The 26,508-nt window shown below is 45.3% G+C and overlaps 1 protein-coding gene across 3 annotated transcripts in view; it reads right to left on the bottom strand.

The window, feature by feature from the left end:
• Window positions 1-15,825: 15,825 nt before the first annotated feature.
• Window positions 15,826-26,508, bottom strand: part of RABL3 (RAB, member of RAS oncogene family like 3) — a 171,632-nt gene continuing 160,949 nt past the window's right edge. For all 3 annotated transcript variants that reach the window (XM_069635837.1, XM_069635840.1, XM_069635838.1), the window contains 2 exons: window positions 23,894-23,932; window positions 15,826-17,010 (listed from right to left, as the gene is read on the bottom strand). In XM_069635837.1, coding sequence (XP_069491938.1) covers window positions 16,945-17,010; window positions 23,894-23,932 — 105 coding nt within the window. In that variant the 3' untranslated portion in view covers window positions 15,826-16,944. The remainder of the gene's footprint in view (window positions 17,011-23,893; window positions 23,933-26,508) is intronic.

Raw genomic sequence — 26,508 nt, 5'->3', positions numbered from 1 at the left:
AGCCATCTCTGTGGCAGTAGGCAGACCAGGTAAAGGGGAAAAGTGAGCCAATTTGGTCATGGTATCAATAGTCACCATGATGCACGTGCAGGAGTTGGAAACCGGGAGTTCGACGATGAAATTAGTGGACACCAGACCCCAAAGACGTGTAGGCATTTCCGGTTGAGTGAGAAGGCCTAGAGGCTTTCCAGTGAGAGTTTTAGTCATAGCACAAACCGGACAAGCATACAAATATTCCTTGACGTCCTTCTTAAGTTCTGGCCAGAAAAAAGACTGAGCAACCAGTTCCGTGGTGTTATATGTACCACGATGTCCAGCGGTGAGTGCATCATGACACCAGCCAATGATCTTCCGACGCAGAGGACCAGCAGGGATGTACAGGCGAGTGTTCAGGTATACCAGACCATTCTTCTCCGTATATGGCTTTTTCTTTTTTTGTAGCAGTTCTGATTTTTCCGAAATCAACCCGGACTTAACCTCTTGGAGAAAGGTGTTGACAAGAGCCAAAATCTTGTTTCTGTGGAACATTGGTTCTCTCACAGGTACTCTAGCTTCAAGGGAATCCTTCCTAGAGAGAGCATCAGCCAGTTTATTAAGGGTGCCGGGTAGGTAGGTGATGCATAAATCGTATTGGGCAAAAAAGTAAGCCCATCGGGCTTGCCTGGAGTTGACACATTCCATAGTCTGCAGGGCCTTCAATTGCTTGTGATCCGTTCTGATAATGACCTTGTGGTGTGCTCCCATCAAAAGATGTCTCCAAACTTCGCAGGCCTGCTTTATTGCCAAAAGTTCCTTTTCCAGAACCGAATAATTAAGTTGGCTGGGAGACAAAGTTTTGGAAAGGTAGGCTATGTAGTGTTCTTGGTCTTCAAAAGACTGTAATAGGACTGCTCCAATAGCTATAGCGGAAGCATCTGTCTCAACAATAAATTGTCTGGTCGGGATGGCGGAGAATGGGAGCTGAACAGAAGAGGTTCTTTAGACGACCAAAGCTTTGTTCTGCTTCATCAGTCAGCAAAAGGGGCTGACCTCTTTCTTGAGCAGACGAGTTATGGGAAGTACAATCTCTGAAAAGTTAGGGATGAATCTGCGATAGAAATTCGACAGCCCAAGGAATCTCTGTACCTCTTTCACATTAGATGGAGAAGACCAATCGAGTATGGCGGCCACCTTGCCCGAATCCATGGAAATGCCTTCCTTAGATAGAATGTATCCCAAATAAGGCACAGAAGATTCGGCAAAAACACACTTCTCGGGTTTAACTAGAAGTCGATTGTCTTTAAGTCTTTCCAATACCTGTTGTACATGTGTCTTGTGTGCTTCCAGAGTGGCAGAAAAGATCAATATATCGTCTAGATAGATTATGACAGAGACAGACAACAAGTCTGAAAACATTCGGTCCATGAACCTTTAGAATGCTGCTGGAGAGTTAACCAAGCCAAAAGGCATAACCTTATACTCGTACAGACCAAAGGGGGTACGGAAGGCTGTCTTCCACTCGCACCCTTGGGCAATCCGTAGTAAATGATAGGATTCCTTAGATCCAGTTTAGTGAATGAGCGTGCTCCTTGAACTGCTTCAATTATTTTGTGTATTAACGGCATAGGGTACCGGTCCTGGATAGTCACTTTATTGAGGCCTCTGTAGTCTATACAAGGACGTAGGTCACTGGAATCTCTTTTCTTTATAAAGAACAAAGACGCTCCTGCCGGGGACTTAGAAGGTTGTATGAGCCCATTCTGCAGATTGACTTCCAAATAGTCCTGCAAAACCTGTTTTTCAGTTTGCGTCAAGGAAAACATCCTTCCGAACGGTATCAGTGCGTTGGGTTCCAAGTCAATGGTACAATCCTCTGGCCTATGAGGAGGCAAGGTAGCAGGTCTTCTTTCAATGAACACCTCCTGGAAGGGAGAGCAGTACAAAGGTAAGGCATGTTGCTCCTTGGCCAGTACTGTAAGGTTGCTCCTTGGCCAGTACTGTCATGGTCTGGAGATCACTTCTGCTGGAAAAACAATGGAGCTTACAATATGAGGAGCAGAAGTTTAGTTGGGTTTCTGCCCAACTACGGGTTGTGCTTCTTAAGCCAGGTAATTCCGAGAATAACGGGGAATTGAGCAGCTTGTATTATGTCGAACTTGATATTCTCAGAATGTTGAAAGATGGTCACAGGAAGTTCTTCGGTAGTGTGAGTAATGGGTCCTGAAGAGAGGGGTGATCCATCCACACCATCCACCTTTTGATCTTCGATGCGGGGCAGTCTGCGGAGGCCCACCTGTTTGACCCATAAGGTGTCTACAAAGTTCCCTGCTGCTCCGCAATCCAAGAGTGCGAGGCACTCAACTGCCTTTCCATAGACATTGATGAGCACAGGAAGGACCATGAGTCTTGAGTCATCCTGGAAACTGGAAGCTGAGATGGAGAGAGAAACATAGGGACTGCAAGTCAAGCTCGAAGCCCCTCGGAGCCAGGTCCCTACTGGCGCCGAGGGAGCCCGTTTCCCTGTTTCTTCTGAGGAAGTTCGGAACATTCTTTAAGAAGATGTTGATCTGATCCACAATAGGCACATAGCCCCTTCTCTTTTCTTCTCCTTCTCTCTGCTGCGGACAAAGGTCCCCTCGTAGCTCCAATCTGCATGGCTTCCCCAGGAAGGTGAGAAGAAGAAGTAGTGGAGGAGGAAGTTGAGGGTTCAGTAAGATAGGTCGTCGCTCTGTGTCTACGACGTTCCAAACGCCGTTCCTGTAGGCGGTATTCAATTTGTAGAGCAGCAGACAGTAAATCCGGAAAAGACGGTGGTCGAGGAGTTCTAGCGAGTTCATCCTTGATCTCCTCTTTGAGACCCCGCCGAAAAATGGCGTATTGGGCTTGCTCCGACCATCCGGCTCCTGCCGCCAATGTTTTGAATTCTGATATGTAAGTTAGAATTTCCGACGACCCCTGGCGGATATCCAACAGATCCTCACAAGCCGTGTATGTCAGTTTAGGCCTTTCAAAGGTTTATTTTAATAAGGTTTGAAATCCGGTGAAATCCTGTAGTATTGGGTTGGCACTGGTAACTAGCAGAGTAATCCATGTCAGAGCGTTACCGGTCATATTAGAAATCATAAACCCAATCTTAGTTTGGTCAGGTGAAAACAAACTGGGTCTGAATGTGAAATACACTATGCAAGCTTCCAGGAACTCCTTGACCTTTTTGGGGGTCCCATCAAACTTTCCTGCAGAGAGTGCCATGACCGGTAGTTCCGGCGATGGGGGTTCACGTGTCGAGATCATCTGTTTCAAAACAACATTCTCCGCCTTTACGGTCTGGAGCTCTTGGGACATGCTTTGGATTGCCTTCCATAATTCTTTACTGGTTGGCGTTGCAAACTGTCCTCTTCAATTCTTTCTTCCAACCCTTTATCCTCCCCACTCTCCTCACCTGATTCTAAGTCCTCCAGATGTAGCAGTCGATGAGACAGGTAATCCTTTTCTTTCTTGAGGGTGTAATGCCTGTCTCGGGAGGAAGCCACAGTGAATGCTAGCAAACAGCAGTCCTGGGGCCCCCTTTCCGCGATCAGGCTATGCAGAAGGGAAAAAGCCGTTACCGGCGGAAAAAATCCTTCCGGCGACTGGAGATGCCGTGTTGCACGAGAAGTCCAGGATCTGAAGACTGACCAAGTCCTTGCAAGTAGGGGAGTTGACAGAAGCAGGCAGCAGCAGGAACGAGACTGGACTGAGAACTGCAGGCGTAGAAGCGCTGCTGGAATCCGCTCAAAGAACACACCTTCCACAACCAGCACTGGGCGGAGAAAGGAGGAATAAAGCGGCAAGAGAGAGAGAGGCTTCAGGAGGAAACAAGTGGACTCCCGTGGCCGGCCTGCGGAGAAATGAAGCAGGGACCGAGGGGAGAGGTCGGTGAGTAGCAGCGGGAGAGAGGAGAAAAAACGAAAGAGGAAAGAGAGCGAGAAGGCGACCCGCGAGAGGGGCGAGCCAGAAAAAACAGAAGACACGGACAAGGGTGGCCGTGGGAAATAGGAAAACTAGCGCATAGACCCAAAAGTTGCAAAAGAACGCACAGCAAGCGGGTTGCAATGCGACGACCGCTGGGGGAAGCGGAGCTAAGTACCTCCCAGCGGTCGCCATGTTGAAAAACCTCTAGACCGGCAGTCTACGCAGGGGACGGAATGTGGTGGAACGCCAGCCCCGCCCCCTGTCGAGGATCCGCCAGCGCCGAAACAGGCGCCAAGAGCGGCGGCGGATGACACTGAATCTGCCACCTACTGGCCACGGTTGATTGTCAGGAGGTTTGAGATTTTGGTGGGATTCTAGTCTTTGCGGAAAACCCCTTTCCAATGTGGCCGACTCTGGGCCTGGAGAGGTAGTCGGTCTGAACTTTGCTTTGCATTCCTGCTGGCTTGCATCTGGTGGAAGATGAGCTTGACCGCATATTTTTCTGCTTTGAACACCTTGTACACTTTCTGTAACAAGGTGTCCGCAAACAATTTGTTGCATTAGAATGGTAGTTTCAATTCAATCACTTTCTGGGATCCCTCCATACGCCAGTCCCTTAAATGTACCTTTTGGCACCCAGGCATTGTAGGCCCCCTCGCCAAGGTTGCACCCCTTACTCCATCATAGAGTCGATCTGATAATAGCTACACCTGTTTCTGTGTACCATTAGGATATGGGCACAGTCAGACCAATGGAATCGTACCGAAATGTCGCCCTCATTTGTGCGATCCCCTAAATCCCTACGACTGTGGGGGCACACAAAATGAGGGCGACATTTACTGTGCCCAAGCAGAGTGGGGGTTGCAGGGGTGCCCCCTGCTCTTCTTGGATGCCGCAACGGGAGTCGGTAACTGGGGCACAAGAAAGAAAAAAAAAAAGAAAAGCACCCTGTGGCGTCAGCTATAACCCACGTTAGAAGGAGGAGCTGATGCCGCAGGGATAGCAAGGTGTAGGCGGCACACACAGAAGTGTGTCACCATAAAGGTAAGTGGGGTTGGGGGTCAGGGAGGCGAAATGCAGACGGGGTGCAGGCACAGTGATCTATCTGATCACTGTGCCGTGCTGTAATTGGCGTCGACATTTTCATCTGAATCACATAGATTCAGACCAATCCCCAATAGCCTATCCTAACTTCTTAAAACTCCTTAGCACAGCCCCTGCAGTGTAAAATCCACAATTATAGGTCCTTAAGGCAAGATGATCCCTGGCCTCAGACCTTTTCCAGTTGGTGTCTACCTTTTTGCAAACCAAGCCCCTGACAGCTGCTTCCTCTGCCGCCTCCAAGGTCCACCAGGCTGGACAAAATGAAGTCTGATAAAGGTAAAATTGCTTCCTCGCCTTTCCATTTCGACACAAACCTGGCATGGAAATGTGCTCTGGTTCTCTCCACTCTTTCAAGACCTTCTCCTTAATATCAGAGGGAGGCAACTCTTGAGGAATGCTTGTACTGTCTGATTTCTGGATCTTGGGAGGGACCCACGGTGATCTGGTCTGTAAACCCTATAGGCCCTGTCACCTGACCCAAGACTTTCTCTAACTCTACCTGTTATATAGTTGTATCTATCTTTAAGATTTGTATATATATAGAGAGAAGTCATGTTTGTATTGCATTGATAGGTATATTATAGGTGCAGTGCAAAGTAGCTTAGTTAGATCGTGAAGTTATACATGCTATCTGAAGAAGCAACGTTCTGAGAGATTGTGATGTACTTGTTTATGTTTGTATAAGATTCCATGTTTGTTCGTTGGTGAAAGGATATTCACACGGAAGCAGCCTCTCAGCTGGAGGTCCTTATTTATGCTGTTATACTTAATAAATACTACATTCTGAATCCTGAGCAGACTGAAGCGCGTCACTTAACATTGGCGATGAGGAACTGCAGTAACTGAGGACCTCCAGCAGCCAGCATTGTCTGAGGGGGCTGCTCCGTTCCCCGGAACGTTGTAGCGGCCGGGAAGTAAGTCCTCCGCCTGCCCTGCCTATTATAAGTTTGTGCGCTCTTTGCCTGTGCCGTACCTCTTTTAGTTTCTGCTAGCGATGATAAGCTGCGTTGGGAAGTTCTGCTAAGTAACACCGCGTGCGGCTGAAGTCCCCTCCTCTCCTACGCGAACGCTGTTCGATAGGGAGCTGGAGCTCCGGCCTGCTTTGTGCATACGGATACGAGCGCATGTAAAAAAAAAAGGACTCCTGCAACACGTGCATGTGTCAGTGAGGTTTCTGTCTGTGGGAGGAGGGGTGAAGATTATCGAGTTACGGGAAGAACAGTTAGTGATTACGGCAGTGAGGGAAGCATTCCGAGCCGCAGTACAGAGCCTGCAGTGTGGCATTTGAAACGCTTTATTAGGCAGTGGATGCAAGAGCGCATGGACAATAAGTCAATGCTCCAGGAGAGAGAAAGTAAAGAAAGCAAAGACAGGGTTTAGAACTTCAAGGGAGAAATTAAAGAGAGAGGAATCAACCGTGTGGGAAGGAAGGCATCCTCAAGTTTCAGCCGTGATAATACTGAACTTTGCATTTGCATAACATGGCTATGTCAAACCTCAGTGGTCCTCCCATGTTTATGGCGATTCCAGGCCCGGCTAAAATTAAGTGGGCACAGTGGAAAAAAGGTTTCTTACATTACCTGAAGGCGGTCGGGGGAAATTCATTTTCTGCTGACAGGAAACTTGCTGTGTTGATGCATCGTTTGGACTATGAGGGACAAAGGATTTTTGAAACCCTTCCGCAGTTGGCTAATGTGGGTGTAGGAGATGAGATGTCTGAATTGCAGAGCGCTTTAGCCAGATTGGATATACATATTAATCCAAAAACCAGTACTGTACTTGAGATATAATTTTCGTATGAGAATTCAGGAACCAGGTGAATCGGTGGAAGAATATATCACGGCCCTCCGACAATTGGCGTCTACATGCAAATTTCAAGCCTCACATGATGAACACTTACGTGATCAGTTTATGACACACTGTAGTGCTGATCGCATACGTGAGGAACTATGGCTAAAGGATGAGCCCAGTTTGGATGAGGTGTTGGTCATTGCCTGTAGGGTGGAACATTCTTTGGCGTGCATTGGCAAATTGGCTAAAAAAGAGTTTACCAAGTCCAAGTCAGATATAGTGAATGTCAATGAGCAAAAGAAAAAGAAGAAGAGTAAAGAGAAAGAGAAGATGAGTCACGGTTATGGCAGTGATAACAAGTCATGGAAACAGAAGAGTGAAGAAAAAGGGGAGAGAGGAGAAAAGGAGGAACGTTTATGCTACCGATGTGCCAGCAACTCGCATTTTGCTGCGTCGATGGTTTGTCCCTGAAGGAGAGCGACTTGTAATAAATGCAAAAGACGTGGTCATTTTGCGAACTGTTGTAAAAACTATCAGAGTACCCAAAAGAAAGTCCTTTATGTGAATGAAGAGGAAGCAAGGAAATCTTCGGATGATGAAAATGATTTTCCTTTAGAGAATGTCATTGTGAACACCATAACAAATGTTGTGGGCGATGAGAGTAATGTTGTTGATGAGTGTGAACGCCTGTATGCTGATGTTAGAGTGAATGGGAGACAAGTACGCATGATGGCTGATTCGGGGTCGAAAATTACTTTGATGTCAAAGGATGCATACGAAAAAGAGGTGAAGGGTGATGTACGTAATCTGAGTAAACCTGACATCAAACCAGGAGGGTACAACCAAGAATCTATTGAGTTGTTGGGATATAGCATCAACAAGTTTGAATTTAAAAATCGAGTGTGTGAAGGAAAAATATATGTGGCTAAAAAAAGGTCTCACTTTGTTGGGAGGAAGGGAACAGAAAAAGCTCAAAATCAAACTTGACCCAAATGCGAGTGAACAAGTCCCCCAAGTTGTTGATTCCATTGTAAGCAAACACCTCAAAGTTTTCAAGAAAGGGATTGGAAAGATTAGAGGTGTCCAACATCAAATTCTATTAAGAAAAGGAAGCATACCCACAGCGGCAAAGCTAAGGCCCGTACCCCTGGCAGTAAGAGATAGGGTTAAGGAGGAATTGTCCAAATTATTGTTTGATGGCGTGATTGAAAAAGCAGGGGGGTGTAGATTGGGTATCACCCTTAATGGTGATTAAAAAGAGTTCACAGGATCTACGGTTATGTGTGGATGTAAGACAACTAAATAAATGTGTGATGGTGGATCGTCATCCTTTACCCAACATGGCGGAAATGCTATCGAGGATTAGTCAGGGAAGAATCTTTTCTAAGCTGGATATGGCATCTGCCTACCACCAGGTGGAACTGGAGGAACGATGCCGAAAACGAACAGCTTTTGTTTCACATGAAGGAGTTTTCCAATTCAGGCGCATGCCGTTTGGTTTAGTATCTGCATCAGCTGTTTTTAAAAAGATTATGGATAGATTGTTGGGTCACATTGACGCTGTGTATTGTTTCCAGGATGATGTGTTAGTATGTGCGAAGAGTGTCGAGGAGCATGATTGCATTTTGGATAGAGTACTTAAAACGTTTGAAAAGAATGGAATTGTACTTAAAGAGGAGAAACGTAAGTTCGGTGTTGAGAAAGTGGAATACTTGGGACATGAGATAACGGCTGAAGGGGTAAAACCAAAGGAAAGCCTTGTGGATGCCATAAGGAAAATTAAGAGTCCAGAAAATAAGGCCCAATTAAGGTCATTTTTGGGAATCACCGAATTCTATCAAAAGTTTGTCAGGTGATTGAGTTAAGAAAATTGTTTAAGAAAGGTTGTGATTTTGTTTGGAATACTGAATGTGAGAGGGAATTCAAGAATCTAAAGAAGGAAATAAACTTAGCCAAACCATTAGGTCATTTTAATACATGTCACCAGAGTAGACTTACCGTGGATGCGTCTGAGATGGGGATTGGTGCAGTATTATCATAAGTGGACGATAGTGGGAAGGAGCACATCATAGCACATGCATCACGAGGACTGAGAGGGGCAGAGTACTGCTATTCTGTACTAGAAAAGGAGGCGTTAGCCTGCCATTGGGCCATAGAAAGATTCAGGAGTTTCATTTGGGGCACACATTTTGTGCTGTGCATGGATCATAAACCCTTAAAAGAAATCCTGGAAAATAAAGGTTTGGACAAAGTTTCCAGAAGAGTTGCGGGTTGGATTACTCGAATGCAAGGTCACGAATTTACAGTCAAGGTGATACCTGGAAAAGAAAATGTATTGGCAGATTGCTTATCAAGATTAAGAAATGAGGAAGTAGTGGAATCGAGTTGTGAGAGCAAAGAAATGGAAATGGTTTTTGTCAACAGAGATGGCATAATTTCTAAGGAGGAGTGGCTAGATGAGTTGTGCAAGGATGAGAAGTTAACATTGGTAAAAGCATATGTACAGTCAGGTGTGTTTCCCAGAAAAGCAGAATAGGAGAATGATTTGGAACCATTTTGGGAAGTTAGAAATGAACTCAGCGTGGCGGAGAGCATTGTATTTAGGTGGGAACGGGCTGTTGTACCGAAGTCTTTGCGAAATAGGGTTGTTGATTTGGCACACATGGGGCACATAGGCATTACAAAAACGAAGGGCGTCTTAAGGAATGATTACTGGTGGCCAGGTTTTGATAAGGACATTGAGAGAAGATTATTGGAATGTGTTATGTGCAGGAAAGTTGGAAAAGGAGAGGTTGCCAAACAACAGCCAATGGTGGAAGTTAAGGTACCTAATGGAGTATGGAAGGATGTTGCCATGGATATCCTGGGCCCGGTTGAGTTGGGATATGGACGTGGAAAATTTGTTGTAGTAATTGCAGATTTATTTTCACGGTGGTGTGATTTTGATGTGGTTAGAGACACATCGGGGGAAGCTATGGTGAACATTTTGCAAAAAATATTATCGAGGGAGGGTGTTCCAGAAAGTGTGTTGACGGATAATGGACCGCAATTTACCAGTGTATGTTTCAAGAGATATTTGAAAGAGTGTGGAATCAATCACAAGAGGACATCTCTATATCATCCAGAGACGAACGGTTGCATTGAAAGAATGAATAGGTGTATTATGGAAAGCATCAGAATGGCGAATGAGACAGGATGTGATAAGAAGGTTGCCATTCAGGACAGGATATTCGGTCTTTGCATGGCACCCCACTCTGTTACAGAAATAGCACCGTTCGAACTAATGAGAGGCCGGAAACCTAATATGGTGGTTAGTCCACCATGGCTGGGTAGAAGTAGAGAGAGTGAGTATGTTACGGATGGTGTGAGGAGAGAAATGAAAGGAAAGAAGGAGAAATGGGTGGAACGAGTGAATGCAAAGATTGGAAAGAAACCTTCAAGTATCAAGTGTGGAGATCTAGTCAGAATAAAGAAAGGTGTTTTAAAAAAGAAGGGAGAACCTCTCTATTCTGACCCCGTGAAAGTGGTGGCTGTTTTACCAGGTGCAGTTAGGGTGACTGCAGGTCAGGTATGGAATTTGAATCGTGTTGCCATGGTAAAAGCTGCTATGGTGGAAATAGTTTGAACAGTAAATGGAAAAGAAAGGAGGGAGATGTGTTATATAGTTGTATTTTATCTTTAAGATTTGTGTATATATATATATAGAGAGAAAGAAGTCTTGTTTGTATTGCATTGATAGGTATGTTATAGGTGCAGTGCACAGTAGCTTAGTTAGATAGTGAAGTTATACATGCTACCTGAAGAAGCAACGTTCTGAGAGATTCTGATGTACTTGTTTATGTTTGTATAAGATTCCATGTTTGTTCGTTGGTGAAAGGAGATTCACACGGAAGCAGCCTCTCAGCTGGAGGTCCTTATTTATGCTGTTATACTTAACAAATACTACGTTCTGAATCCTGAGCACACTGAAGCATGTCACTTAACATCAGAGGGAGGCAACTCTTGGGGAATGCTTGTACTGTCTGATTTCTGGATCTTGGGAGGGACCCAAGGTGATCTGGTCCGTAAACGCTATAGGCCCTGTCACCTGACCCAAGACTTTCTCTAACTCTACCCAATCCAGGTACTTGCCCCTGGCGTCTCCTTGCTCTTCAGAGATGGAGGAAGACAAGGAAAGTAATGAGGGCGAAGAACATGAGGTAGAGGAGGAGGCGGAAGATGAGGATGACAAGGAAGTGGGCTGCTTTTACCGTTCATTCATTTCTTGCTTTCCTTTTGCTCCTGCAGTGCCTGTCTTTCAATGTCTATCATCTCCCTTCTGGACATCTGGCAGTTATGATGGTGGGATTAGGGGACATCCGGTAGTTATGATGGTGAGATTAGGGGACATCTGGCAGTTATGATGGTGGGATTAGGGGACATCTGGCAGTTATGATGGTGAGATTAGGGGACATCTGGCAGTTATGATGGTGGGATTAGGGGACATCTGGCAGTTATGATGGTGGGATTAGGGTACATCTGGCAGTTATGATGGTGAGAGTAGGGGACATCTGGCAGTTATGATGGTGAGATTAGGGGACATCTGGCAGTTATGATGGTGGGATTAGGGGACATCTGGCAGTTATGATGGTGGGATTAGGGGACATCTGGCTGTTATGATGGTGAGATTAGGGGACATCTGGCAGTTATGATGGTGGGATTAGGGGACATCTGGCAGTTATGATGGTGGGATTAGGGCTTGTATGTGCCCCTTTGCATGCTTCTGTAAAGGAGGAGTCCCTCTTACTTGAAGTCTGTTTTAGCCTCCTCCAGATGCTTCCTTTTCTCCCTCTTTTTGGTACTCGCTGTATATCTGTAACCGACTGTCCCAGAGCTCTCAAGATCCAAGCTCCAGACAGCACGGCTGCCCTGCAACACTGAAGCTGTGACTGACAGCCGTGTTTCATTCATACCACATATGTTGCCCCTGCCGCTCTGCCTATGGGAATCGCGACAGCCAGACCAGGCGTCCCCATTTATTTAATAGCGTGATGACGCACCAATCTTACATATATAATTCTCTAAGGACGTCTGTTTTTTGGGGACTGGGAATTCTCACATCCCCATGCATAAAACAGGGTCTGCCTTCACACCTCTTCCTCTTCTGAACTTCTGGCTCAACTGTTCACTCTGTTGCAACCCAAATAATGTGACTGTTGTCACAGTCAGTCAGTCAAAACACTTTATTTCAGATAAAGAATATCCATCAATGTACATGTATCAACAGCAATAAAATCATCATAAAATACATTGCAATAAATATGAGATACAATTATGATCAAACAAAAATAAACCAGTACATGCAAATGCAAATCACAGACCTAAAATGGATTTCATTAGCGTCTCTCTCAATTTCAGCACATATCGTACCTAAGCAAGCAATGCCCACGCTACTAGCTAGGGTATTAGCTAACAGCATAATAGACAAAGAAGTTCTACATTGCCTATAATGCATTGTGCCCAGTAACAGTTTAATTGTTCTCTTCTTAATGCGAGTGTACACAGGGCAAAAAAAAACAAAAATGTATTGTATCATCTAGCACCTGATTGCACAGTGCACAACTTGAATAATTAATCATTCCTGCAGTGGTTGAAGACCATTTTCCAGTGATCGCCCTAAGGGGTAATATATTTAATCTTGTCTTCATTATCAGGCCATGCTCATGTTTAAATTTTGTACAGTGTAAATAAGCTGAGGTCTTATTAGTGGTCAAATTAAAGCGTACAGGATTTGAAACTGTATCCACTTTCCATGGTCAGCAGTAAATCTAAGTTCTGCAGAGCCATCTTGCCACTGGGCAAATTAATTTCTCATGGATTGGCGAAACAATTAGTTGCGTCGCCAAGGACAGGATACTTCTTTACATAGGAAATCCATGGAATAGATAAGTAATTAGCTTCCGATGTCAAGACATGATACAAAAGCAGACCTGAAAGGCTTGGTTTCTCATTTGACCAGCCCCTAAGCCAAAGTGTGACTCGTTCCAGCCGTATCTCATTTTCTAGGTATCGTATGCAAAGCTCTCTGTGGACAGAGAACTTAGGGGCAGAGTTGGGTAGGCCAAGTAACAGTTTAAAGAAGCAATTTTCTTCAATTGTGTCATATTTTTTTATGGCGTTTGCCTCGACCAGATACATTCTCAACAAAATATCCAATGATTGAGACTTAAATGACCCGACAAAATGCAACACAAACATCTAGTGCCTGCAACATTTTCACTTTGATGCTCTATATGTTTGACTTCTCTCAACATTGATGCAAGCGTATGTCCCAAATAATCATAACTTGAAGAAATTTTAATCATGTCCCATCCGGCTCTAAAAGTTGATAATTTTGGACGCTTTTGAACCGATTGACAGAACATTGCAGATGTAGAAACGTTGATGGTCTAGTCCAAATAGCCAATGAATTCCACATAGGACGTTATTATCCGTTGCAACAAACCTGGGGTTCTGGCAATTAGGACTGTATCATCCGCATACGTTAAAACTTGAATAGGTATAGAAGCCAAGGTTGGGACATCAGCATCACACTCCACTAGATGATTATACAGATTATTAATGTATAATAAAAATAATATAGTTCACAATTTGACCCTGTTGACTTTATCAAAGTCTGAGCGCTCATCCATAAATGCTAGACAGAGTATCTTCCTTTTGAGGAAGATGGCATTAGAAATAATATAAATTGAGGGCTTAGCGTAAAGCACCCAAACCCCCACAAAACCCCAGCTGCATATCCGGCAGGATGTTACTGTTGGCAGCCCACCGAAACGTTTAAGAGTAGAGTCTAAGAGAGATAATGGTCTATATGGTCTATAGGAAACTTGGACATTTCTTATACCTGTTTTTGTAGATTGGGCATATAATCGCCTGTTTCCAGCAGTCGGCAAAAATGCCAAAAGGTAAACAAAGAATGAAATCCAACCGTAAATAAAGGCACCCAAAAGTCAACAGGGTCAAATTGTCGATCTAATAGATTTATAAAAGGCAGAGAAAACTATCTTCATGTACTCACCAAACTTATGGGCAGTGTCCACTGTGGAACCAGTGGTCTCAAAAGAGGTTTTCTATCAGTGGCAGATGATTGTATATGGTGCAATTGTTAAACCCCTGCCCTTTAGCTACTTCACATCTAGTATTCTTGCATGCATTAGCAATCGAGACATCTGCTAATTGTGGCAACTTAACCTCATTATCCTTACTTTTTAACAAAATTGCATAGTGATCACTATATAAAGCCGTCAAAACCTTTAAGTCACTTATCATTGACCATCTAATTGTTGAGTCGATCGATGTGCATCCCTGGTGTCCTGTAAAAGTTTAATTCCCTGGGCAATCACAACTAAATCTTCCATTTGCGGATCATAGCCGCTGTTTGATTAACAGTGTAGGCAGTATAAAGCCATCTGAATTCATCTTGGCAACGATCATAAAACTCATTTTGCCCTCGCATCTAAAACAGTAGGCTGTCTCAATGTGTATACATGGTTCATGCTACAAACACTTGGACGTTAGGGTGAGTGTTGTGGAACTGAAATGAGCTCCAAGACCAGTGTGCATTATGAACTAGTAATAGAAGTATTAACCCTTTTGTCACTCACACATTTGTCACATATGAAGATCTGTGGTTATGCATATGTTCACAAAATGCCCTTTGATTGTATGCAAAGGAGCCAGGAACCATCATTAAAGAAGGGGATCAGAGAACAGAATGAGCGTCCAGGAGTAGAAAATAAGGACAAGAACTCCCAACAAGGCAAAGGAGAAGCCAAGGGGAACAGAGTGAGGAGAGGTGCAGGCAATAGCAGGTAAGGCAACCTGACAGGCAGCAAAGCGCATAACGAGGCCAGAGCTATGGGAGAACTGGGGAGCGTTGAGACATGTAGTTGTCAAGGCTGCGTTCACCTTCGTACTTGTAGCTGAGCACAAGCGAGGCTATCGCAGCGTGGTGGGAACCATGGCAACAGATAATAGAGCTGACATGCTGGATGCTGCCGTGCACAGGCGAGGCCCTTGGCAGCTTGACCATCTCCATGGAAACTGACATTGGAGCTGCTGTGCAAGAAACACAATGAAGCTGCTGCCTTGGACGAAGTCCTGCAGTGCGCGCCTCCAGGCGCTGGTACGGATAGAGGAGCAGCCGCCAATGTGGGTAATCCTGGCAATGACCAGCAAGAAGGGTGAGGATGCGCTGCTCGCGCGTGAATATTCCCAAAGGTTAAGATTAATTCTAAACCTTCCAGCCATCACCTCTTTTATTTTGTTGGAAATAGGTTTGCCACAGGACAGTAGACTTTGCTTCCGGACATTCTGACACATCCTTAGTATACATTATTGGAGAGAAACCCTCTTCGGAATAGTGCAAGATAAGGGTTTTTCATTGCTTTCTTTGGAAAATAAAAGTCTCTGGCCAAAACGATGTCCCTTTTGTGTAAGTTTCCTACTTCCACACCCTTACATAGCTCACTGCATATCTGCCCAGAATCTCCAGAGTTCCATGGAGAGCTACAGGTATGTAAAAACGGCCCTATGGGATGAACCCAGCTTCCGGAACACCCAGAACTCTATCCATGCTCTTTACCTCTATTCAAGCATTTGTGGTGCCTTCCGCGATGTCCCTTGGATGTAGAATTTACCTGTGAACCACCCACCAGGTTCTGCACAGCAGCCTTCTCTGTCCAAATCAGACCTAAGGGTATACCCCGTACCTGTTTTATGAAGGCCCTGCCGAGAAGGCGGGCTAAATCTCACATCATTACGTGCAAGTCCATTATTTTCAACTCTTCTTGTTGTTGTTGGTGGTACTAACAGTCCATCACGGGCTGGACAATGAGAACCAGTAGCTCTTGCTGAACCCTGGGTGTGAGATACTGGGTTATCCTTGGACCTTCAGCAGCCTTCACACGCTCCCAGGACTTCCACAAGAAAGACAGGAATCAAATACAAACACAACAAAGATATCTACAAATACTTTATTTACACAAGAAAAAAGTAGACATCTGATGTCCCTATCAAATAGTGTGTTACCTAATCAGAATAACACCCACAGAAAAATCACAGATCATGATCCGAACAATAATTTCAATTAAAAGGAATCGGCTAGTTTTGATTATTACCGTCAGTCACTCAGCAAATCCTGGTTGAAAACAGAGCAAGGCGCCTTCCTCATGGCAATGCCCAATTCCTCCCAACCCCCATTTTATGATGCCAGTAAGAGGAGACCCTATATTGCCTTTATACATATAACTGAAAGTAACTGGTTTCAGCAAAGGCTGAGCTTCCTGGTGCAGTTTCAAAAGCTGAACTATGGAGGGCAGTGGCTAAAGAGGGGGCTACTTACTGCCATACCAGGAGATGATAGTGGGTGAGCCCAAGGGAAGGGCTTCGGCTAATTGCTCTGGAGGTGTTCCCCTGGCTTGAAAAACAGCCCTTAAAGTTTACCGATGTCTGGTCAGCCTCCACATAAAATGGCCTATCTGCTGGAACGGTGTCACAAACATCAATCCGTCTACACACAATTAGAACTTCATTACTCCTTTCACCCTAGCTCAACAGAACTGAACAAGAATATAGGGGAAGAAATGGACCCAGAAAACAATATGGAATGTGATGTTATTATGCTCTGTATAAAAACGAATGCAGCGCTGCAAGGATGGAGGCTAATAGATTTAGACATTCTTTAAGCTGTAAGGAACAATAAAATCATCAGAAGGCGAAAGGGAACATTTTGGTATCATTGAGGTCAGAAGAGTGGAGACGTGAATGCCATGATTTCAGAGAACCTATGGCTTTCAGAGCAGCCTGCAGGTTGGATGCAGAGTTTGTCGCTGGGCATCGTCCTTGCGATAGGTTCCTCTTTCCTCTCGTAGGCTTTAGCTGCCTGGCTCGCAGCTCTCCGGCACTCATGGAGCGTGGACAGATGATGGCACAGTGCTGGTACTGCCTTTTAGAGCATCCATTTGACTCAAAGGGAGCAATCCTACGTGCTTAATGATCCACCTGCCGCACAAGCTCTTGTGGTGAGCGGGCCATCCCATATGCCACGGAGCGCAGGGGTGTGGAGGAGTTTGCTGAATTCTAATCATAATGAAAGGTCTTGGCCATTGTACTGCCGAGTCTCTTCCTGTCGGGGAAGCCTGGGATCTGAAAACCGGAAGAGAGGATTCAGAATGAACGATGATGATACAATCGCTTGAGCCACACAGCACAGACAAGACCAGCAACCTTCATCAGCGAGAATAGAGCCAGAACCACAAGATTAATGCACCTGCCAGTAGCTTTGCTGACACCCGCCTATGATGCTTTTAGTTTTCATCTTGTTTTCTTAGGTAACTCGAGGGCTCACTGAGAAGATTAATTCACATTTCTAAACTAGATTCCAGCAGGATCCTACAGAACAAGAAAGCCTCGACACAAACGTACAAACACACACACAACTTTGGCAAGAATTTTACAATCTTCATAAATATAGAGCAGATGTTGTTTTAAGCACTGTAGACAACAGCGAGCTAAACCCCCCGCAGCCCTCCCCGTGTGAATATGCAGCTATGTCATCAACCCGAAACAGCCATGAAATGACCGGGAAACTGATTCCTGGGACTGCTGGTTGGAATCATGAAAATGGAAGGATTCAGTTTGTGTTGTGTGCGCTAACCGCCCTGCACGCAACACAACCCAACACAACATAGTCATCACTTTTAAAATAGGAGTCTCATGTGTTCCCTTTCCACCTCCCTGTGTAACAAACATGGAAGATACTCTTCTTTGTATAACCTAACAGCTGATGCAAAGAAACCAATGGGCGTCTGCAAGTTTTGTTGAACTAATTGCTTAGATGCAAACCAATGTATGGGGTCTTGCAACAAATCTTGTTAACATAGCCGGAGAGCACTGCAGAACCCAAAAAAGAAACAGACTCTGCAGGATTTCAGATAAATACATAAAATGCTGGATTAGAAAGGACTTTCAAACTTCCTAAATTGTTCAGCTACCAAGGTATGTACTCTCTGAAGACCAATGAGATAACATTGTTTTTGGCCGGCTGGTAATGAAATTTGCTTCTGGAATCTAAACGGAGAGGCCAGACATTCAGATAAATCATTAAAAAGTTTGATTAAAAAGGTATTTCAAACGCCCTAAAATGTTCCACCTCCAATGGAGTCAAAGAGCCAGAAGTCACATGGTGACCTCCATGATTGACTTTCCGAAGTCCAGTGAGATAACATTGGGTCTGCACCTAGGGAATTGTGGAAGACTGGTGATTAACTTTGCTTCTGGAGTCTACACTATTCCGAACAAGGGCTGTACATTTTCTGAAGTCTGAACGTATTTTAAGTTTGGTAATGAGGGCAATCAAGAGCTGAAAGGGACTTTTCCACTGCAGACTCATGAGTCCCAAGTGTTTCTTTGAAGAGCACTATGGCTGCAACACAAACAAGAAGGCACCCGAGTAAGGCATCAGAATCAGTCCATTTATGACTGCACACTTTGAAACAATCCTCGGTGAGGAGCTTTCAAGGTCCCCTTTGACCCACTTCACGGTCACTACGGAGTATACCTGATGCCCCAATTGAACCCTTGAAGAAGGGTTCACTTCCCTTATTAGGCACAGGAGAAACCCAGAGGCTCTTTTCAGCCAGCATTACTGTCCATGCCATGTTCTGTATGCCCCTTCATCAATCAGCTTCATTGCTCCTATTGGGTACACCAGTTTCGACTGATAAAACAATGTACCCATGCGCCATTTAAGGTACTCCTATCTGAGGGCACTCAACATGGATCAGAATGGCATGATTCGGTGTATATACTCCGCATTGGTACCACACTGAGACACAATCCGAGACAACACTTCAGTGGCGAGGGCAGCCTCCGCATGTTGAGTACTAGGTTACCACACCTGGAAAAGGTGCTTGAATATGCAGGTGGAAATACCAGCATGCAAATCTCACAGGAACAATATCCAGCTGAGGTCCGCGAGCCCCAAGAAGCTCTGATTCTGGTTAAGCACACATACTTCAAAAACAGTATACTCTGCTGTACCAAATGTGAAGCTCTTCAATTACTGGGAGGAAATCTGTGTTACATGGGGATGTTATAGCACCTCAAAAGCTCTGTAAGGGTTTGATTAACACATTGATTTTGATATTCGCTCTAGCTGTGCAATTGGATAAGCAAAATAGCTTTCCGGTTCTACGTGGTCACAACAACCCTTACTTGGCTATTCTATTTTCGCCACCACATTTTCGTCGATCTTGGTCAATCACCCTCCTTCTGTTTTGATATTAGAGCCCCCCAACCCCCTAAACACCCCAAAGAAAAAAAGAAAGAAAAAAACACACACAACACCCACACACACACACCCACACACACACACACACACACACACACACACACACACAGCGCCTCTAATACATGCATGCAAGTGGCAGATAAAAGCAGCTTGTTGAAAAGAGTTTTGCTTTCTGCCACTGGACAGAGGAGAGATACATGCTCAACAAAAACGCTACTGGCCCTTTCAATGAGAAGGCTTGGGAAGAAACACTGCATACAAACAGTCCACAACAGTGGCTGAGCTGGAGTGTGCATGTCCATAGCATGCCACTCTCAATCCCAGGAGCAAGGACCATGCACAGGTACATGAAATGACATGGCCCTATCCAACCTATGTACATTACCATCAAACATACAACTACAGGACCCATCTAAAGGGGGATAGGGTCGGCCATGGTCCAATACATCCTGAAACCCTCTCCGAGAGCCACAGGAGCTTCCTCTAAAGGGACAGGGGCTGACATGGCCCAACCTATCCCCTGCATGCACCCCTCAGAAAAGTGCAGGAGGAATTTCCAAGAAGAGAGATTGCAGTGGGCTAACCCATGCTATGCACTCCATCCCCAAGGGAAGAGGGGCTGCCATGGCCCAGTTCAAGCTGTGCATGCTCCCAGTTCAACTCAGAACTATGGAAGCCACTTCCAAGGACAAGAGTGGCCGTGTCATGCTCAACCCATCCTGTGCACACTCCTCACAGAGGACCACAGAGCCCTTTACAAGTACAAGTACACAGGCTGCCATTTTATTTTATTTATTGGGTAATTTACAAATGGTGTATTAAGGTACAAATACACCCGGTGAACACAGCCCTCAGACTACGGGAGACATATTTAAGAACAGAGGCTGCCAGGGCTCAACCCACCCTGTACACATACCTCTCCGAGACCCAAAGGACACAAGTACATGTAAATGTTTTCAAATAAATTGACCCACCCGTGAATCTTCACTTTTTTGTGTGCATAGCCAGTCTATTGCGCTAAGAAGACTTGAGGATTGCCCCCTGGGAAAAACCGGATGGTGTCTCACCCGCTATTCCCTGGGATCTGTCATCCAGGTGGCCAGGACACACCCATCGCTATTGGATCCAGTTCCTGGGGGTGGACCATTGCGGGAGGATCACCTGGATGGGGGGTCTTAGGGGTGAGGAAGTGGGGTACCAAAGGGTGAGAAGCGGTATTCCATTCCTTATGACACCTTTTCCCCATCCTGCCCAATAGGATATTTAGAAACTCTACCACCTGCGCCCCCCGCCCCCCTTTCCAACACAAACACTTTCTTACACCGTGAGCGACAACGGACCAGAGCTGTTTACCTGATGTGCCAACACAAGGGTAAGGAAGAGACAGTAAATTGCCGACAACAACACACACCCAACTGCCCTTTCCCTTCCCCATAGGGATAAAAGGCAGAGCACAAGTGCACACCCTGAGCAAGGCTGAACGAACAAGGAAGCAGCTATTCCAGGACAGCAGTTCAAACAGAAGGGAAAGACAGCGAGACCTGAAAGGACATCAAGGAGGGAGTTGCCCTTTTCAACCCAGATCCGCAAAGCCTCTGACAAAAGAAACATAAGACTGGGAATCGCAGCTGGCAAATGGTGTGACTGATGTCAGCGTTACATGGAAACCTTGCGTACTGATAGCTAGGGCGGGGAGACGCGATTCAATCTTGGTACCGTCCTTAACTCCAGCGGCAAAAGAAATGCCAAAGAGTTCAGCACAGCGGTGAGTCGGAAGAACCTGATAGTGGACCGGACTGTGTTAAGCTCAAGTTTGCTGTGGCAACATTAAGAAGATAAATAGACAGAAGTCTTTGTTGTGAACGAACTTGGTACCAGAGATAGAGTGGTCCGGCCGCCACATGGGCGCTCATTTGAAGGTCTCTTGCTGGTATCCCTCTCCTGAACAAACAAAATGTGTTGAGCTAAAAGAGTATTGAACCTACAAGTACCAAGAGGCCATAGGGAAGGCCAGCGTAAGGTGTCAAGGTGGTAATACAAGGGTCAAGCCAAACGCATTGTAAAATCGAAAGTCTTTGACACGTTGCAAAGGTTTTGACGATTGTGAAATAGTGAAACCGACTGAGGGAATTGTGAAACAGGCGATTGCGCCCGGATGCGGGGAACGCCGTGCGAACTGTGATTTTGTGAAGCCTGCACTTGCCATAGGCTAACAGAGTGACCCAGTGAGACGAGATCGCCCTTCGGAAGTCTCTGTTTAAATTGGCAAGGGCTTTGGGAAGTTGAGGCTGAAAGAAGGATCGGAACCCGGCTGAGGGGATCCAAGGGTGAAGTGTAATCACCCGACGTGAAGATTAGCAGAAGGAACTTTTGTTTTGTTGTTTTTGGCATATCAGGCCCTCTGAAGCAACAGACTTTGCGTGAGAAAAGACTTGGGCACAGAAGGCCCTGATATAGAGAAAAGGAACTGTAAGTTCATGCCAGAGAAGCCCAGGAGGGTGCTGTGCTCAAGAGTCCCACCTTGTCCCATGCTAAAAAAGTGGGGAAGGGAGACCCCAACCATAACATCCTGACTTATCATTTTGTGAACACTTCTTTCTTTTCTTGTGAACCATTTCCCCACATTATATTCTAGCATAGCTGTAAGGATTGGCAATATTTCTTTTAGGCCCTTTTTATTTGACTAGACTCTACTAGGACTGTATTATTATTATTTGATGGTCGTCTCTTGCTCCCATCTGAAAATGTAGGTTTAGATTAGGTGTTTATCTCACCCATTTTACATTTTAATTAAAACACTTGAACTGTGATCACTTGTGTCGGTCTTACTTTGATGCCATGCCTTCCTTACACCCCTCACCCAGGATGCCTAGAAGAGTCTACGAGGGTAGCTGATCTTTTTTTTTTTTTTACACAGAATTTCGGATGACACAGCGACATCAAAGATTAAGCTCGATCTGTGCTTTGGGTATGTATAAATGCACCACTTCGATGGACATTCTACCGCAGGCACGGCTATCCACCCACTTGCAGTAGAATGCAGCTACGAACTAAGACAACATTCTGGCTGGCTGGACACACTGTTTTTAAGCATACTTGCATCAGACTATGCCTCAACACTCTGACATCAGTATGCAGCGAAGACCTATGACAAATTTGGGCATGCTGGACACATAGCGAGTCTCTGGCACTCACGCCATCTCCCGACCTCTCTCAGCACCCACCCACCTGCCTGATCTTCATGGGTTGTTTCTACCGGAGCCTGGCCAACCCAGCTAAGCTTTATCGTGGCCAAATGCACATCCGCATTCTAATCCTACTCCGTGATATCCAACAATCTGGACTTCGGTCCACTGAGGACGTTCCCACTAACACGCTTGGAGACTAGAATAATGGTAAAGGCACTCTATAAATGACAATAACAATACAATGCAAAACAATATAAAGTAGTGGTATCAAAGCTAATCTGGCCCTTCTACTGTTTGTGAAACGTGCAGTAAGGGCGTGTGTGCTCATTTGTAACACTCTCGTATACAATGCATAATTAAGCACACCATAGTGGCGTTGGTAACTGGGTTATCCTCTCGGCCTGCGGGCAAAAGGCACAAAGGTGTGACTTCTCTTATGCAGGTTCCTAGTTCTTTTAATATACAATATGACCACCCTGCGGATGCCCAATGAACACTGAGCCCTGTCCCCTGACATAAGTGGATTCAGGAAAAATGTCAGAAGCTCAATGGATTGGTTGACATGGAACCTAGATAACAGTTTAGATGAGAAACGAGAGATAGCCCTGCAAACCATATTGTTCTTGTGAATAGCCAGAATGAACTGATCATTTCAATACCTGAAATTCACTTATGGTTTCTAATAGATGTGACAGCCACTAGAGAGACTTAGAGGCCCAGAAACCCATAGGATACATGCACAGGGGCTGCAACTGCACAACTGTGTGGACAACTCCTCCCAGTCGCATAGAAATACAGTCAATCAGGACATCCAAGCTGAGAACTCAAAACCATCCAACACCTTAACGAACCATGGAGTGATTGCGTGCATTCTCAGCTGTGGCCTAAAGGGAACTTAAGGCTAGCCCTTGCTCTCCATCATACCACCTTATCACGCTAAGCAGGAGCTTCAGACAGCAGGATGTGTAGGACATAAGGGCCTGAGACCTGGGTAGTAAACTGGTTATCCTACCCCAGTCAATTACATGTGTGACTGTGCAACATAATATCCTTCCCATGGTATGAGCTGGAGTGGTCCTCTTGGAGTAACAGCCTCATAGCGCTGCTTTAAGTGTTGGCAATCTCTAAATGTGTTCATGCATGGACAGTATAATACACCTCCGAGTGGTCCTCCTTGTAGGGCGGGGAGCGGCTCTTTTCTGAGATCCACAAGTATAGTCATATTTTATGTACATTTCTGGTCCTCGGCAAAGGGGAGTTGCAGACTTTTGCATTTTAGCATGACTAAACTCTTATCTTTGCAACTGCCAAATATTGGAGTGCATGCTGCAGCATCCACACGCAGCACCCTCTTTCCCAATGCAGCAATCATCAGCATGGCGGACACAGAAAGGATTCTCTAAAATGAAATACACCCCATCTTTCAACGAAATGAGCCAAGCTACTGAAGAGATCTCAGCAACTCAAAATAAATTGCAACAGGATACAAAATGTGTGTAATGACCATCACAACTCCAAATACAAATTCCACACTGAATACAACACTCACCTGATTAGAGTCTCGAGAAAAGTATCGCTTCTCGATCACCTGGGGAAGAAATTGGAAAGATATGTAAAGGATCAGATGCAAATGATAGATGAGGCAGAGTTTGTGTTTGTGGGGGCTTCGGGTAAGGAAGGCAAGCCATTACACAGTTCTATAAGGCAGAGTGAACATGGGCGAGATGAGCCAGGCATTTTCAATGTACTGCTGGTAGGGGTCCGGTAACCCTGCATACATATTACGCCATGGAGGTCTGACTACATTTGCACAGGATCCACTTTCAAACAGGCCCCTTTGACCAGATCATTCTTGGCTCAAATGGGCTGTACTGGTTACAGTAGGCTTACTCATACCCATAGTCCTGGAGTGGTGATACATTGGGCATTGTGCAGTGATCCACTGGGTAAATCAGCTCGACCGAGCATACATGTGAAATTAAGTGGGTTGATTTCCCCCCACCCCCTCAGTTAAACAAGTCTACCCTTCTTCAGCAAGTGTAAGACGGGGAGTTCTTAATAGGGTAGTATCTGACACCTATACACAAACAACAGTTGAATTTTGTTTTTGTTTTGAAAAATGTATTTTTGATAATTTTGTTTTGCTACTCACGTTACAATTTGGCAATGATTATAACAATTGCAATCAATCATGTAACACTTTTGTCAAAATGACTGATTGAATATTTTGGGTTTTATTTGACTTGTAGCCCTGATTTGAAAAAGACGTTTTATAAGTCGAAACACGTGTCATCGGTAAAGGGCATTGAACATGTATAAAAATCAACACTGTGTGAACCAAACACAAAGCGTGTGATTTCTTTTCCTCTTAAATGGAATTTCAATAAATGGGTACATCAACACAACTTAAGGGTAACCTTTTCAAACAGCTTCTGGAATTGTGCTGACCCCCAGACAGGAACACATTTTCCGCTCCACAGAGTGCTGGCTGAGTGGACAGGGTCTTGATTGTATACAGACCTCTTTTGAAGCAGATCCAGACTGGCATCGGCAGCCAGTGCAGCTACATGGCACCCCCTAGACCAGGATCCCATTTTCTGATGCTGGAGATTGCATGCCTGACCCCCAAGATCTGTACTGAATTGTCTGGAGTTGGCCATTTTCCTGAGCAAGCTTGTCTGTTCTAGAGGCAAAGGATCCTGTATGGAAACCTGTGCCCCTCTGCCCCCTCTCGGAACAGATCCATGTAATGCTGTGCTGGAAACGATGTGAGACGTGCAATGGGAGAGCCATCATTCAGAAGATATGGTATATGATAAGTCATTATTAACGCACCTGTACACAAGTGTTTCTAGATGCTTACAAATATCCTTTTGATCAAGGCAAAGCACTCTAAAACATGTTTTGGTGGGCTGGCTGCAATGATGGCAAGCCAGATGCCGCTATGGGCCACATTTTTAAGAATTGATGCAATTACCAATATTGGATTTGGGAGCCCAAGGGACCTTCACTCTCACCCCACCCTGATTGCCATCACTCCTTCTGACCTGGGATAGTTGTCACGCAGCAGTCTCAAATATAAAGTACTGGCACAGGTGCAACTTCTACCAAAGAGCACATTTTTGTGTTCCATCTTTTGCACTATACTCATGCTTACCAATAACTTATCACAAATGAGACACACACATACCTACTTGTGCAGAGGGGCATACCTGAGCATTGTAGCGCCCTTCAGTTTAGCGCCTTGTCATCAGTGATGGAAATTGACAAAGTGTACTGGGGGATACCCCCCACCTCACTCCCATCCCCCAAACCCTTTCACGCACAAGGGGAGGTGGGGGGGTGGATTGTCAGAAGTGTCAGCAGGATTGGAGCCGGATTGTCAGTGGTGTGAGCAGGAATGAGGGGCGGTGCAAAGTGTTGAATGTTGTCCGTACCGTGAATAAAAACAAAGTGAATTTTTGGGGAACTTAAGAATGACCACCAATTTATGCACTAGTAATTCAAACGTGCATTCCGTTTGAGTGAGCATGCAATGTACACTGGGTATGGTGCTCATTTCCTCTGTCAGAATATTCACCCTGACAGTTACATTTCTGCAAAGCACGAGACATATGTACAGCTTTGGATGGTTTCATTGTTTCAGTTTGGGCTGTTGAGCAAAGGACGACTTTCAGACGCAGGCTGTGAAGACATGCGCCGCTGAGCTGCACACACTGAGACATGACGTACATGAGTCTTACAGCAGTCCCGGGCAGAGAGCGTCCTCAACCTGGGGGGTTTGGGCCTTCAATCTACACGGAATGGCAGTCTGTTAGGACAGATTTTGCCAGAGAGAAGCTCGGTCTTGTTCCTGCCCAGTTGCTCCCCTGTTTGTCATCACTGTACAAGCAGGAAGGCAGGACCTTGCAACAGCATCGTAGTCGAGAGCTGATGAACACGGGCATACTTGAGCATCACAAGCTCTCGCAGAACACAGGCGAGAGCCCATGCCATATCTACGAAACCAAGAAGCAAGCCAGAGCAGACGGGTATGCATCACACGCCGTGCATATGGAAGATAGCCGAAGGCAAGGCCACTCACCCACACACATCTGCAACCATAAACAATTCCCAACTACACATTGCACAAAACCTCTGCCATTTGAATGCAGCTATTCCCCA

This window comes from Ambystoma mexicanum, chromosome 7p (genome assembly GCF_040938575.1).
Source record: "Ambystoma mexicanum isolate Mex_15411 chromosome 7p, UKY_AmexF1_1, whole genome shotgun sequence".
Taxonomy (NCBI): domain Eukaryota; kingdom Metazoa; phylum Chordata; class Amphibia; order Caudata; family Ambystomatidae; genus Ambystoma; species Ambystoma mexicanum.
This window is presented reverse-complemented; position numbering and strand designations above follow the sequence as displayed.